The 13,936-nt window shown below is 40.5% G+C and overlaps 1 protein-coding gene across 1 annotated transcript; it reads right to left on the reverse strand.

Moving 5' to 3' along the window:
• Positions 1-2,687: 2,687 nt before the first annotated feature.
• On the reverse strand, positions 2,688-6,437 carry RPS16 (ribosomal protein S16). The gene is made up of 6 exons (XM_005519391.3): positions 6,345-6,437; positions 6,199-6,254; positions 5,430-5,531; positions 4,675-4,771; positions 3,021-3,068; positions 2,688-2,886 (listed from the first exon to the last, which is right to left on the reverse strand). The coding sequence occupies exons 2-6, from the start codon at positions 6,244-6,246 to the stop codon at positions 2,741-2,743; spliced, it is 441 nt and encodes a 146-aa protein (XP_005519448.1). The 5' UTR covers positions 6,247-6,254; positions 6,345-6,437; the 3' UTR covers positions 2,688-2,740.
• Between the last annotated feature and the right edge of the window lie 7,499 nt (positions 6,438-13,936).

A 13,936-nucleotide genomic window follows, 5' to 3' on the forward strand; every position in this document is an offset into this window, starting at 1 on the left:
CATGGGCACAAGATTACCCTGGTTTGAAAGTGGGCCCATTGTCATTAACAAAGTATGGTATTTTCAATGAAGAATTCAAGTGAGGCCACATTTTGTTGTGCACAGATGATCTTCCTAAGGATTAGCTTTGGTGAAACTAATGAAAGAGCTGGACAAGAGGCTGGGGGCATTTTCTCTTTTCTGAGAACCATCTCCCAACTCGCTCAAGAACCTTCCTAATGGTTTGAAGATCAAACTCTCACTATTTCTCTGGGGATGCGTTTCTCTGTCCAGAGTGGATGCTCAATGACAAGTGCTCGATTACCATCCCTGCAGAATCAGAACATAAGGAAAGGAGACATTTTTACAAACACATTCAAACTTTACAGTGGTTAGCTTCCCAATGAAGTTAAGCCCTCTAGTGGGTGATCAGTAAGGAACCTCTTAGAATAAAAATTTTCAGCTATCCAGGCAGACAGCAGTCCAATTCTACAAACATTCCTCATTTAGAAAGCAAGTGTGTGAGAATGACATCACTCTGCAGGATTAATGGGGCATTTTTATAGGATTAGAGTTCCGTTCAGAAAGCATTTTTATTATGTTAAGAGTCTTCTGGTTTAAGAAATCGCATGCAGATACCATCTCTGAATATATTAGTAGCAATGCAAGTTTTATTTTCAGTCTTTCCACAAAAGAACAGCAAAACAATAATCCCCAATTGTTAAAAGCTGTTCTGTGAGCAGAAAAACAGATCCATCAGGCTTCCTCATAATGGTGAAATCTACCCTTAAGGTTACTGGCATCATGTCTTCCATCTCCCCCTGCCTCATTAAGTTTCAGACCACAGCTTTGCACAATTTTGCATCATCTCTTTTCCTCTCCATCCCACAGATCTAACAGCCAGACAAGAATCAGCTTTGGACAAGCCACAGCACAGAGTATGTATGTGCCAACTGGCAGGCCAGGAAGCATTTCCTAAGCAATGAGTGAGCCATTACTTTTCAGTCACACAGCCAAACAACTAGAGACTATTTTCCCTCAGCTGAAGCTAATTAACATCAAGACACAAGTCTTCATAAAACTCATAGGAATTAAAGCGATCAAAATGAAGAGTTAGCTCTGCATAGCGTCTTTCCCTTGGAAAACCAAGCCAGGAGGCTGAGCATGGCAATTTTCAGCAGACCAGGAGCTTAGAGTGCAGGAAAGGGGGACTCAGGATAGCAGATCACGCATCTTGCCAAAGACGAATCTGGGATGGAGTATCCCATTTGCTTCGTGTAAAACCAAATAATCCTGGTATGTAAACTGGTGATAGAACATACTACACTCCCCTTTGCTTCAACAGAAGCATGAGAGGTTTGAATACGAGAATTGCACTTCTATTCAAATCATGGAATGCAGTTATTTTGTGGCAGAAACTGACAGCTAAAATGGGGAGATGGATGCAGAATTCCTTTTTTAGAAGGAATTTGTTTGCTACACATTTAACTCTTGAGTTACTCTGAGTATACTCTTCTACTAAAAAAGCAGAGATCTCATGACAAATGCTTAGCATTAATAAGAAGCTGTAAGCATCTGTTTTATCAAACTAGAGCAAAAGGGTGGATTTTACCATTCATTCCAATTCTCCAACACACAAAGGAAGCTGGCTTAACTTTGTGTTGACTGGGTACACTGAGAAAAATCTCCCATTACGCAAGTGAGAATAACATGCTAAGAGAAAGCCCAATAAAAATCTCAAGCACCAAGTTGCCCCTATGACAATCCCAGCACTGCCATACAAGCATACAGAGGCATTAAAATACCAGGTTTGGAGAGCAAGCAGTAGCTGGGCTCTGTGTCCAGCATTTCTTCCTCTTCCACTCCAAACTGGTTTACAAGCACAGGAAACAACAGCTAAGGGCTGTACTCACACCAGTTGGGTCAGGTTGTATCCACAGCCTTACTCCCTTAATTGCACCTCTTCCGAAGGACAGAATGAGTCTTCCAAAGACTCTTGATGGCTCATCCCACATTTCCTCAGAATTTCTGTCCCTGAGTAAACAGACAGGAACTAAAACTTCCCCTACATTTAATATGCACATCCTGTAGCCAAATTTTTGAAAATTACTTTTCAACTCACTTTTTTCACCCTTTCTTCCTCCAAGGCTTTCAAATTGCCTCACCTAGCTCATAACATAAGCTGTTACTCCTCTGGGCTTGTACTGTGTGAACACGTGGTTGAAGGATTAATTCCTCGGACCTAATCTTAAAATACAAAATTCTTGATTTATTTTTCTAAAATACTATATTGAAGTATTTTAAGTTTCCTACATTTAGATGTACCAGCCCAGGGTTCAGTCTCTGCATTTTCTGGTAATGCAAGAGTTAACACACCTCCCCTCCCCTGCCCCTGTAATTACTTTGGTTTTGACAACTACAATATGGGCAAAGACTGAAATTGTCCATGAACCACTCTGTTGTTTCATGTGCCTGCAAAATCCAGGATTTGAGACTTCTTTATGTTTGGATAACCACACATATTCAACAGAAGCTCTTCTTTACTCCTAAAACCCTACCTACCTATCCAGAATTACTATGAAAGGATAAAAAAACAATTGCCATCAACCCTCTGGTTCTACTGTAATACAAATAAATCCCTTTGTGTATCAATTTAACACACAGTGAAAAAAATCTATTCACTCAAGAAAAGGCAATTTAGAAACATGAAAATTATCAAATTCTTTCTGTTTATTGACTGCCACATGATTAGAGACCAATTTTAACGGTAAGACTTCTGGTAGCGTGCACGAGCACCAGGTCCTCCAAATTTCTTGGATTCACAACGGCGAGGATCTGCAACAAGCAGAGTCCTATCATACTGGATTAGAATATCCTTGATCTCTTTCTTGGAAGCTTCATCAACATCTGTTTAAAAATAAAAAAATCTTTAGTTTAAGCAGTTTCACATGGAACAAACCCATATTAATACTTTTTGCAATAAAACAACCAAAAGCCATACATTTGCACTTAATGCTAATAAAACAATCAAAGTTACTTACATTTTTGGTAGTAAGCCACCAAAGCTTTGGAAATAGCTTGACGGATAGCTGTTAAAAAAAGATAAAAGATCAGTAAGGATTACAAATCTATTTAAAATTTAAACACAAAGTACTGGTTATCTGAGAAATGTGCAGTTTTGTTTACTGCAAAATTGTCCTTTCTCTCTTTAATATCCCACCCCACATACTCCACGTGACCCTTACTTTGGCTAATCTTAAAAACACCCACAATTCATTTGCCAATTTGACAGCTACCAGCTAGCCAAGAAACTGCACAAGGGCGATATCATCACCTTCTCTCCAGAGTACTAAAGTAGGTTCATCTTCTATCTACAAGCAGTCAACTTTCAAAACCTTTAGAAACACAGTTCTCTGAAATGCCTACACTTTTCAACAAAGATAAAATTGATTCTGTGTTGAAAAACTAAGGAGGCAAAAGGGCCAACAGGATGGTCTGAGTGCTAGAACATGGCAGTACAAAAAAAAAAAACTAGCACAGTAACAGTAATCAGAACTCAAAGAAAGAGAATGGGAGTAAATGTCAGGATGTTGTTACACTTATCTGTCAAAATATTAACATCAGGATTTTGATAAAAATATGAATGCTGTGAAAAACAAATGATAGAGTTTGGGCCTGAAATTTGCCTCTGCTTTTTATGCAGCCTCAGCTCCACTTCACCAAGTACATTCAAATTAAGAACAGAACAAAGCTATCTTTTGTAAAGATGAACTCTTATCAACAGCTAATGCAAACATATTCCCAGCCTTCTCTGCAAGGGGAAAACTACCTAGCTTTGCTCATACCAGAAAGTCACTTCTGAACAACATGGAAACATACAACTGAGGATAGAATAGAATAAAGATAGAACAGAATAAGGATAGAATTTCTAAACCCCTCTGAAAATCCTTGTGCTCAGCTGCACAGTATATTTGAACTACACTGTCACTGTAAAGGTAGTTCTTGTGCATTTCGTCTAAACTTCATTTTGCTTTACTCAGCTTATGCTGTTACAGCTTTGCACATAAAACGCTATCAACATGCCCTGATGAAAAACTACATTTCCACAGTGGAGAAAGAACATTTTGGCAAGTCACTATTCCAAACTTAAGCCTCTTAAATATGTGGCTGCATTTGGTCTGTCTGAGATGATTTTCCCATGACAGCTCTCATCTGGTTTGTGTTCTGCCTACAGCTGAGCAGTGCTTGCACAGCATCATTGTTGTGCCTACAACATATCTCCATCACCATTAGGCTAGGAGTGGGCAAGATCTTGGAGGAAACATAGCCAGGACAGCTGATATCCAAACCGACCAGAGGGAATATTCCATACCAGAGAATGTCTGCTCAGCAGTAAAAGCAAAGAGCGACAGCTAAAGGTATTGAGGCCCCACTTGCCAGGAAGTGGCTGAACATTGCCTGATGATGGAAGCCTTTTGTCTTTCTTAGCTTCAGTGTACAGCCTTTGCTTTTGCTTTATTAATCTCCCCTCATCCTGAGCCACAAGTTTTTTCCATCTTATTTTCTCCCCCCCTGCCATCAAGATAAGGAGGAGTAATACAGCAGCTTGGTGGTCATTGGGCATCCAGCCAGTGTCAACCCACCAGTGGCTTTACTCATTCCAGCCCACACAAGAAATCCCACCAAAATCCTTACCATAGATTTGTGCTACGTGGCCACCACCCTTGACACGGACTCTGATGTCAACACCAGCAAACCGTTCCTTCCCCAAGAGGAGAACAGGTTCAAGCAGCTGGGAAACAAACACGAAGAAAATTCATTTGTAATGAGGATCAGAGCTTGTAGTAGCTTTACCAAATGGGATGTTATTGAATCTTCAAAAAAATAGAGCCTTGATTTTAAAAGCACACACCCAGGTCAAGCACACCTCCTGCACAGTTCTCTGAAATCTACTAGTGCTGTCATAAGACATATTTACTGAAGTCTTTGGTTTATTTAAGTTTCAAATATCTAAACAACAAAGCACACATCCATAGGAATTAAGAACAAGAGAACAGTTTAACTAGAACGCCATAAATACATACAAAAAAAAAAGTCAAGGTCATTAAAACTGAAGACCTGAAGTAATTTGTAGGTTACTTTCTTCTTTATAGCAATCTAGACAGTTTCAGATTCTGTCAGCATTGTTCAGCAGCTATTACATGAACTTCTAAATAACCATTTTAAAATGAGGGCATAGGAAGTGCAGAAAATACTTCACACTGAGTGAAAACTGTTAAGCAAACCCCCCCATCACAGAAGTGCAACTTACTGCATTTTCATTACAGCATCTGTATTTTAGGTTAACAACCAAAAATTTGGTAATTTCAGTAGGACAAGCCACTTGTCTCCAGTGTGAACCAATTACATGTATAAAGGGAAAGCAGGGCAGAGGCTGGGTGGATGCTTACTTTATACTGCAGAGTTCTGGGCTCAATCATTTCCAGAGGTCTTCCATTAACTTTAATGAGGCCATTCCCTCTCTTGCAGTGGGCAACAGCCGTTGCAGTTTTCTAAAAATCCAAACGCGTATTAACACAGCGTTTCATTTTTGCACAAGCAGCAGGAACTTCGATTTCATTTTAACAATCGAGCAGTCTTAAGTCTTATGCCGCAGACTAACGTTACACACTAAACGAAACAGTATCTCTCGCTACACCTCCAGGTAAAATCACAGTCTTAAAACAGAATCTTAATAAAAGTTTCACTGTCTGATACCGTAGTCTAGTGGTTCATTTTCTCACAAGACATTGGTACCGCCAATTATTCGAGACGCTGCATTCCACACAACAGAGCGAACTTTACCTTCCCGCCACCACCTCATCTCAACGTGGCCCTCGGATACCGGCAATGGTAAGCCAGGCCGCTGTGGACAGGGGCGACAGCGGCGGCCACTCCCGAAAGCTCCGGTGAGAGGCCACCCAGACCCACTCCTGAGGGGAGCAAACTTCCCCTCAGCTCCGCAGCGCCCCAGGGCCACGGCGCGCTCCGGCAGCCACGGAGCGGGACACGTGGGCTGCCCGGTGGGACTCACCCTGGCGACCCTCCCGCGGCCGAGCCCCACCGCACGGCCCCGGCGAGGAGCAGCGGCCGAGTCACCGCGAGCACGAACGGCCCCAAGGCGCGGCCCAGCCCGGGAGCGAGGAGCAGATGGTGCAGGCCGCCATGCCCGCGCCTCACCTTTCGTCCGAAGACTTGGACGCTCTGAAGGGGACCCTTGGCCGGCATGGCTGCTCCTGCAAGAGAGCGGGAGCTGCGTGAGGACGGGCTAGCGGGGGCGAGAACGGGGACGCGGGCGGGCGCGGACGGAGCGCCCCGACACTCACCTGCCCTCGGCGGCGGCTCCGCGGAAAGGCCGGACGGGGTTTCCCGGCCGTGGATCAGGGGCGCCGCGCCGCAAAGCCCTCCCGGCGGCGCGACAGAGAGCACGGCCGGCTCCGGCCGGCGCGCTTTGCGGCAGCGAGGGGCCCGCTCCCGGCCCCGCCTCGGGCAGAGCTCGGAGGCAGCGGCGGCAGCGGAGAGAGAGCCGGGAGAGAGAGGGAGAGAGAGGCTGGAGGCTGGAGCCTGCAGCCCGCAGCCTGCAGCCTACAGCCTGCAGCCTGCAGCCTGCAGAGAGAGGCTGGAGCCTGCAGAGAGAGGCTGGAGCCTGCCTGAGGCTTTTCCCAGTGGCACACCGCAGTGCGCTCCGGTGGGTCCCAGCCGCAGCGCACAACCTAGGTGCGCTGCTGCTGTAACGAGAACAAAATGGTGCTATGCCCACAGTCGCTGTTTGAACCTCCTTGAGGTGCAACAATACAAACTCCGTAGCTTTTATAATTTTGAGCTCTGGTAAACTGGCGAAGATGAAGCATTAAATCCCGTATTCGCTTCTAGCACTGGTACACCGACACATATTCAGGCAATGCCTTATTCCCACTTAAGTACTCAGTGATGGTTATATTTAAGATCAACTCAGAATTATGTTTAGATTTAGTACACTTAGGAAACCCCATCAAATTTATCTTCTGTCTCCGTTTTTTTCTTGTTTAATATCTGTCGTAAAGCATGGAATTTAAGCGCCTTTCAGACTGAAAATATTTTAATTGTAATGTGGTAGCATTTAGTATGCAAAATTTTCTAGAAGGACAAAAGGAGAATCTGTTGATGAAGTGAGGTCACGCTTCTTAGATATTTTAAATGACAAGAGATTTAAATTACTATGATCAATTAGAAAGTTGACTGCTCAAATGAAACAATCAGTTCCTTTGTCTTTGGACAGGGTTTTAAATACTGAACGTTAGTCATCAGTCATGTGAGGATTTAAACAAGCACTTAGCTTCATGCAATTTGAGTGATTAGTTCTGTTTAAGTGAATAGGACTTTGCAGAACGTGTAAGATACAGCACATCTCAAACCCTGAATTGTACAAAGCTTTAACATGTGATCCAAAAGGTGATTTATTTTTTTAAGGCTGTTTCCTAAGGAACAGTGTTTATGCAGTCACACGTGTCTATCATCCAGTCTTTCCCAATCATCAGAGGAAGGGGAATGGTCAACTCCTTGTTGGCCAGTTTCAGTTAATTCTTGAAGATGAGTGGAAATTTCAGAACCAATTTAGGTTTTACATATTTGGTGAAAATAGGTGGCTCAGCATAAGATAGATCTTTAACTTGTGCAATGAAAGCAGCTGCAGGAGCTGAAATATTAAGATTTTATAAAACCTTTATTTAGGTGCAAAAGAGAAAACATAATACCTAATTAACCCAGTTAGACAAAAAGGGTCAGCTAAGACTTATAATCAACCCAAAGGTGAGCCATTAGTAATTCAGTTTTGTTGGGTGTCCAGGGAACTTTTAAAGAAAAAGAAAGCAGCTCTAAATCTGTTTCCTATGTGGGCATTATCTAAGGTCTGGTATCGAAGACCTGTATTTTAATAGGAAGTATACGATTAAATAGGTATTTTTAAAATATATAAAACTTACATTTCAGAAGCATGCTTTCTTAGATCCTTTAAAATTCATCCTCATTTGCATGTTCATCTGCTGCATGCTCTTCCTGGAACTGAAAATCATCCTAGAGGAGCCTGTGTGAAAACCAGGGATATGGCTACATGTATGCATCTTTCTGCCTTCTATTAGCAAGAGAAGACAATAACCAACATATAATGATAAGTTTGCCTGGAAGATAAAGGCTTTGTGCTGCTTGATCCCTTTGCTTTCTAGCATAAAGACAGAAATAAGAGCTAAGAGGTTGTAGGCTGTAACACTGTAGGGGTTAATTGGAACATGAACAGCACAAAACAAGCAAAAAAAGTGATACCAGAATGGAAAAGAAACCCCTCAGGTAAGGTACTATACTTTCACAAAAAGTACCAGCACTAACAATGTCCCTATTTAGTTTTACTGAGAACAGAGTACTTTAAAATGGTAATGTATCTCAGATTTCAAAAGGAATACATGGTAAGAATCTCCAAGCACCACTTACAAACTCTTGTGTTCACTTCCTTTTTATTTGTGAAATAATTGCACCTTTGGAATGCAAGGCTTTTGTTTGGTGGCCTTCCTTTTTTTTGTTAACCTGATTTTGCACCAGTGTGAGGACTTCTATAAGGAATAATCAGACCCAGAGAAATTAAGGCATGTTTGCTAGTAAACCACTCTTAGCAGAAAGAGCATCTCATTAAAAAGCTGGCAGGTTTGTACTTATCTAGATATATGGCATTTTATTATTTCCTAATAGAAGGAAAACTATTTGGATTTTACTCAAATGTAAGTACTTCACAGTCATTCTGCATTCTACTAACAGATGATGAGTTGTGTATCTTTGTAGCAACAAGATACTTACAACTACTAAATCTTTTACATGGGCATTTAGTGAGGCCTTAAGGGATTGAGACTCTCACTGCCTGACCTCCTCCGCTGGGACTGCTTTGACCTCATTGCAGGCTATGATGTAAGGTGCTGCTGTGACCTGCTCATCAGCCACAGACCAGCCACATGCAGTGCTGTTCTCTCAGTTTTCTGGAAACAGTGAAGGTATGGCAGCAGGGTGTAGCACTGTAAGGAACGTCCCTGACAGCATCTCTGGCTGTTAATTCACTTTGTGACAGGGGCATAAACCTTGTGTATATAACATGGCTGCACAGGGAGGAGGGCTGGAAGGGAATGGCAGGAGGCAGAAAAAGTTGAGCTGAGCAGAGCCAGTGACTTGGGCTGAGGAGAGCAGCATTGAATCTTTCTTTGGAAATTTGCCAGTGTGGAGCATATGGAAAACTGCAGTACAAAACCTGTGTGGTCAGTCCACTGCCCATCAAAACTGTCAGGCTGATGTAGTGCAACCCATGAATTTTAAATTTATACGTATTTGTTACTTGAAGGCTCACAATTTATTTGGCAGCACAGGAGTCAAATATATTGAAGATGTTTGTGACTTATGTGCTTGAGTGGGGCTTGTTTTTTCTGGGATTTTATGTACTTTGGAATTTAAAACAGCAAGTGACTGGACTTTCATGTGAAATCATGATATTGGTTCTCCACTTAGATCTTCTCATCTTCAAAATCAAATTCCCATGTAAGTTCAGAAGGCAAACATTCAAAGAAGATGGCATTTTAGCTTCCACTTAGCACGGAATTATGTAGCTGCCAGGAGTGTAAGGCAACAAAGAGTCAAGGTCAATATGTTAACAAGGCCAGCTGTAATGTGACTCTAATTTTGCTCCTATTTAAAAAGGAGAGAAAATTCTCTCAGTGAAAAAATAATGGGAGAAATAGTGAGATTATCTTCCTCATGTATTCTCTGAAACATTAATAGAAAGGTAAGAGCCATGGCAAAATAGAGTCAGTTACTTCTACGTATATTGTCATAGGAAATAAAATTATTGTGAAAGTAAAAGAACATTTAGGGGAAATACAAAGAAACATTCTTCTACACAGTCCATAATCACATTTAAAAAGATCCACGCCTTCTGCCAAAATGTCCCAATTTGCAATTGATTGTACTTGGTAGGATTTTGTGTGTTTTTTTAGCAGACTGGATAATTTTAACCAGGGAACAGATTTGTTCAGATTTCATGCATGATAAACAAAGCAAATTCTCTGAAGTTTTTACTTCAGACTGCAAAATCATCTCTTTAGGAGGCAATGTTGGTCTTGTACAGTTGTGTATCTTTTGAAAATTAGTGGATTCCTTCACTAGGAAGTATGAAGTATTTCAGGAAAGATATTGACATCCCTTTTTGGTGGCAGATCTTATAATCTGAAGGGTCTGGAATACCAGAATATAGTTCTCATATTACAGTTTGCAACTGATGCATGTTTGATGATAAAGTGTAATTAGCTAATGGAGCCCATTATTTCTGAGGCTTGCTTTTCACAGATCATATTCATCCAGGCAGCAGCTGAAGAGTTTTCTAAACTCAATTAGTGCAAGAATGCTGTGGCCAATGGAAAAATGTTTGATGCATGCCAGAAAACAAATCTTCCCAGCTCTTGGAAATATGTTCTGAAAACAAATATGGATCACACAAGATTTTCATAGCAATAAATATTTTTTTTCTTAAAAATATATTTAAAATGTAAAGCAAAATTTGTGGTTTAAATATTCTTCTCAGATGAAGCTCTGTAGCAGAAACTCTGGGACATAAGGATATGAGTTATCCTGACTGATGTGAATACTGACTCCTATTTGCAGGTTAAAAATGTTAATGTTGCATTGAGATTGAAAACATGAGGCAAGTTCTAATGTAGAAATTGACACAGTGATAGGCCTCATTCACACTGAAATTCAATGCATGTAAATAATTAGCAATACAATAGTTTACTTAGGACCAAGCTTAGCATTGGTATTTGAGCAAAATCACAATTAATGATTGTCTTGACTTTAATTTGGAATGAATAGGCTAATTCTTTCAGTACAATAAACAATAGAAACACAAAGCCCATCTTGTATCTGAACATACAGACAAAGATTAAGGCTCATTGTTTCAGCTCTGTTACCTGGCTTGTTGCTGAAATCTGAAAAAAGTTGTGACTTAATTTGCAACATGCATCCTATTTACAATTGGCTGGAAGTTTGTATAATCAGTTAACACAACAACTTCCCAGATGGAAAGTTATGGCTCATTTTAGAATCTGTCTATATAGTAAAGGCTAAAATTTAATGATCTAGGATTTAGTCTTGGAATCTTGGAATTGGTCAATCTCTCTTGCAGCATACAAGGCTTTAGTGAAGTCTGCTGACAGCAAATTAGAATGACTTAAAACTCTTCTCTGCATTCACAGAAGCTGCTTTTAAGTATGTGTGCGTGAGCTCACACACTCACACTTTTGTATGTCAACAGGAATCAAAGCTGCAAGAAGCTGACCTGGCAACAGCCCAGTACCCCCAAGCTATACTAATAAGCAAAGAAGTAAATAGAATCACGTACATGAAACAATTTATTTTTTTAGAACAGAACAGCATCTCCAAGCTTCCTGCTGTATTTTGCTGCCCCTGGAGGCTGCTTCTCAGTTTAGTTCCCATTTTTAGAAACTAAACACAGCAGGGTCCAGTGGGATCCAGCTGCCCTCTCTCAACTCTTTTGCAGAAAGAGAAGTCCTGGGTCTTCTGCAGGACTATTTGGATCCTTTCTGCTCTCTTATATTAAAGGAATATGAGGAAGAGTTATTGTAGAAATAGTAGAAATATTTCACACTTTTTGGTCCAGTTGGCTTAATTATGTTCAGCTTGCAAATACAGTACTGCACTCCATGATCCACAGCTCTACACTTCTCTTTAAATCACACATTTGACATAACACACACAGAAAGTTGCTGACTTCTAGTAGATAATGAGGTGAAATCATTGTTATTGACTACGGGAGAAGACTTAAATATGCACACACTTACTTTGCTGAAACATCAATCACAGTTTAGAGCAGAAAGAGATAGGCTTCTGTGAAGTTATATTAATATCTACTGAGGTAATTTCTATTTCTGATTTTGAATGTTTGTTGTTTCAAGTGAAACATTTTCCATTGCCTGTGGTAAGAGAGCAGATTAGGCAGAAGTATCAGAGCTCATGAACTGTTGTGTACTTACTGACCTACCAGAGAACTGAGACATTTTCTTCAGAAACTGGAGCAGCTGAACTCCAAAGGAGAATGAACCCTTTTGGCAAGGCTTTGTAAGGGCTGTGGATGGAAAATCTTGTGTTTATGAAACAGAGAGAGCAATCAGAAACATAGTGACTGTTCAGCTTGTAGAATTAAGGGAAAATAATTACACATTCACACAGAGCCGAACACAGCTAGGTTATCTGGACGCTGTGTGCTGTCAGGAGTCGTGGAATTGTCAAACACAGCAGAGTATCTGTCTGGTGTAGGATTGGCAAAGTGGTTGTTACCTGTTACCAGCAGTAGCTCTTGAACTGAAACAATTCTCAGTGCCTTGTTACATGTTAATAGTTGATGCATTTCAAAGTAATCTATCTACCCTCACCTAGCCCTTTATTCAGGGACTGCCGAGAAGAAGTCACAGAATCTGATATCTCCAAATGACTCTTCCATAGTTCATTCCTCCACTGTTCCCAAGAGAATCTAGCCCATAATATCTACACACTAGGAGATCTGCACAGTTCACAGAAACACAAACACATGCAGTATTACAACACACGTATTAAAGTGACATTTTTTTACAAGATCAAAAACAGATAGAAAAAATGAAGGGCTGTGGGAAAGCTTTTACCGAATAAAAATGTCTGTGGAGGCTTGATCATATGTGGGCCTGTGAATAACACTCAGGAGACTATAAACTTTAGACAAACCAGATGGTTAGACAGCAAACCAGATGTTTTTATTTATGAAGACAAAGTTCACATTTTGTAAGGTACTTTGTTCTTCTCGAGAAGGTTTCATACACAAAGTAATTATATGTGTTCTATGACAATGGGCTGGAACATTCATACAAATAAAGTCTCATCCAGTAGTCCATTACTCTTTCAGTACCTGAAGGAATGACCTGAAGTTGCGTCAGGGCAAGTTTAGGTTGGATATTAGAAGAAGGTTTTTCACCCAGAGGGTGACTGGGCACTGGAGAATCTGCCCAGGGAAGTGGCAGAGTCACTATCCCTGGAGGTATTTAGAAGATGTAGAATATGGTAGTTAGGAAATGTTTTACTGTTGGATTTGGCAGTACTGGGTTTATAGTTGGACCTAATGATCTTAAAGGTCCTTTTTGACATAGATGATTCTGTGATTTTATGGTTGGTGCCTCTAGTTGTACACATGAAAGATAATGTCAATGCAAGCTTACAAAATCTTGTCAAAAGAAGGAGTTTGGAGAGCAAGTATAGAAATACAAACTCTGGTGATTTTATACCACACAAAAATCAGTGGTTAGATTGAAAATAAATGCCATATTTCAAAAATGTTTAAAATGTATGTGAGATTTAGATGCCTAAATCTCAAAGGAATACAAAGCCTCTGCCTTTAGGTAACTTAGGAGTCTGAGTTCTCTTTGCAGAATGACATAGATTCATAGTTTATACCTAATTAAAAGTTATTTAGATTAAGCTTTTTAAAGTACCTCTACCTTTTGTAATTAGGACTTCTCTTAATTATCATTGGAAGTCTTTGGAACATTTCTTTTCCATCCAGCATGCTGTCTGTATCAAGGGGAATGAACCTTTCTGTTTTACCTGTTTCATTATTTTAAGGGGTTTGAAAGCAAATGGGTTGAGTATCTCCCAGACATGCCAGCGTTGTGCTTGGAACAAATACATCAGGATATTAAGGGTTTAAAAAAGTTTATTCCATTTGATTTAAAGATGCTCTGAACTGTTATTCTTAGTTATTCTTATATAAGCACTTTTCCTTTTTTCTTTATTTTTTAAGATTGGGGTTAAAAGCTCTTCAAATCTGTTTATTATGCATTCTGGACTCAGTTGCTAGTTGTTTATTTTA

Source organism: Pseudopodoces humilis, chromosome 5, assembly GCF_049639895.1.
Source record: "Pseudopodoces humilis isolate 2021_Gansu_Grassland_sample_001 chromosome 5, ASM4963989v1, whole genome shotgun sequence".
NCBI classification, from domain to species: domain Eukaryota; kingdom Metazoa; phylum Chordata; class Aves; order Passeriformes; family Paridae; genus Pseudopodoces; species Pseudopodoces humilis.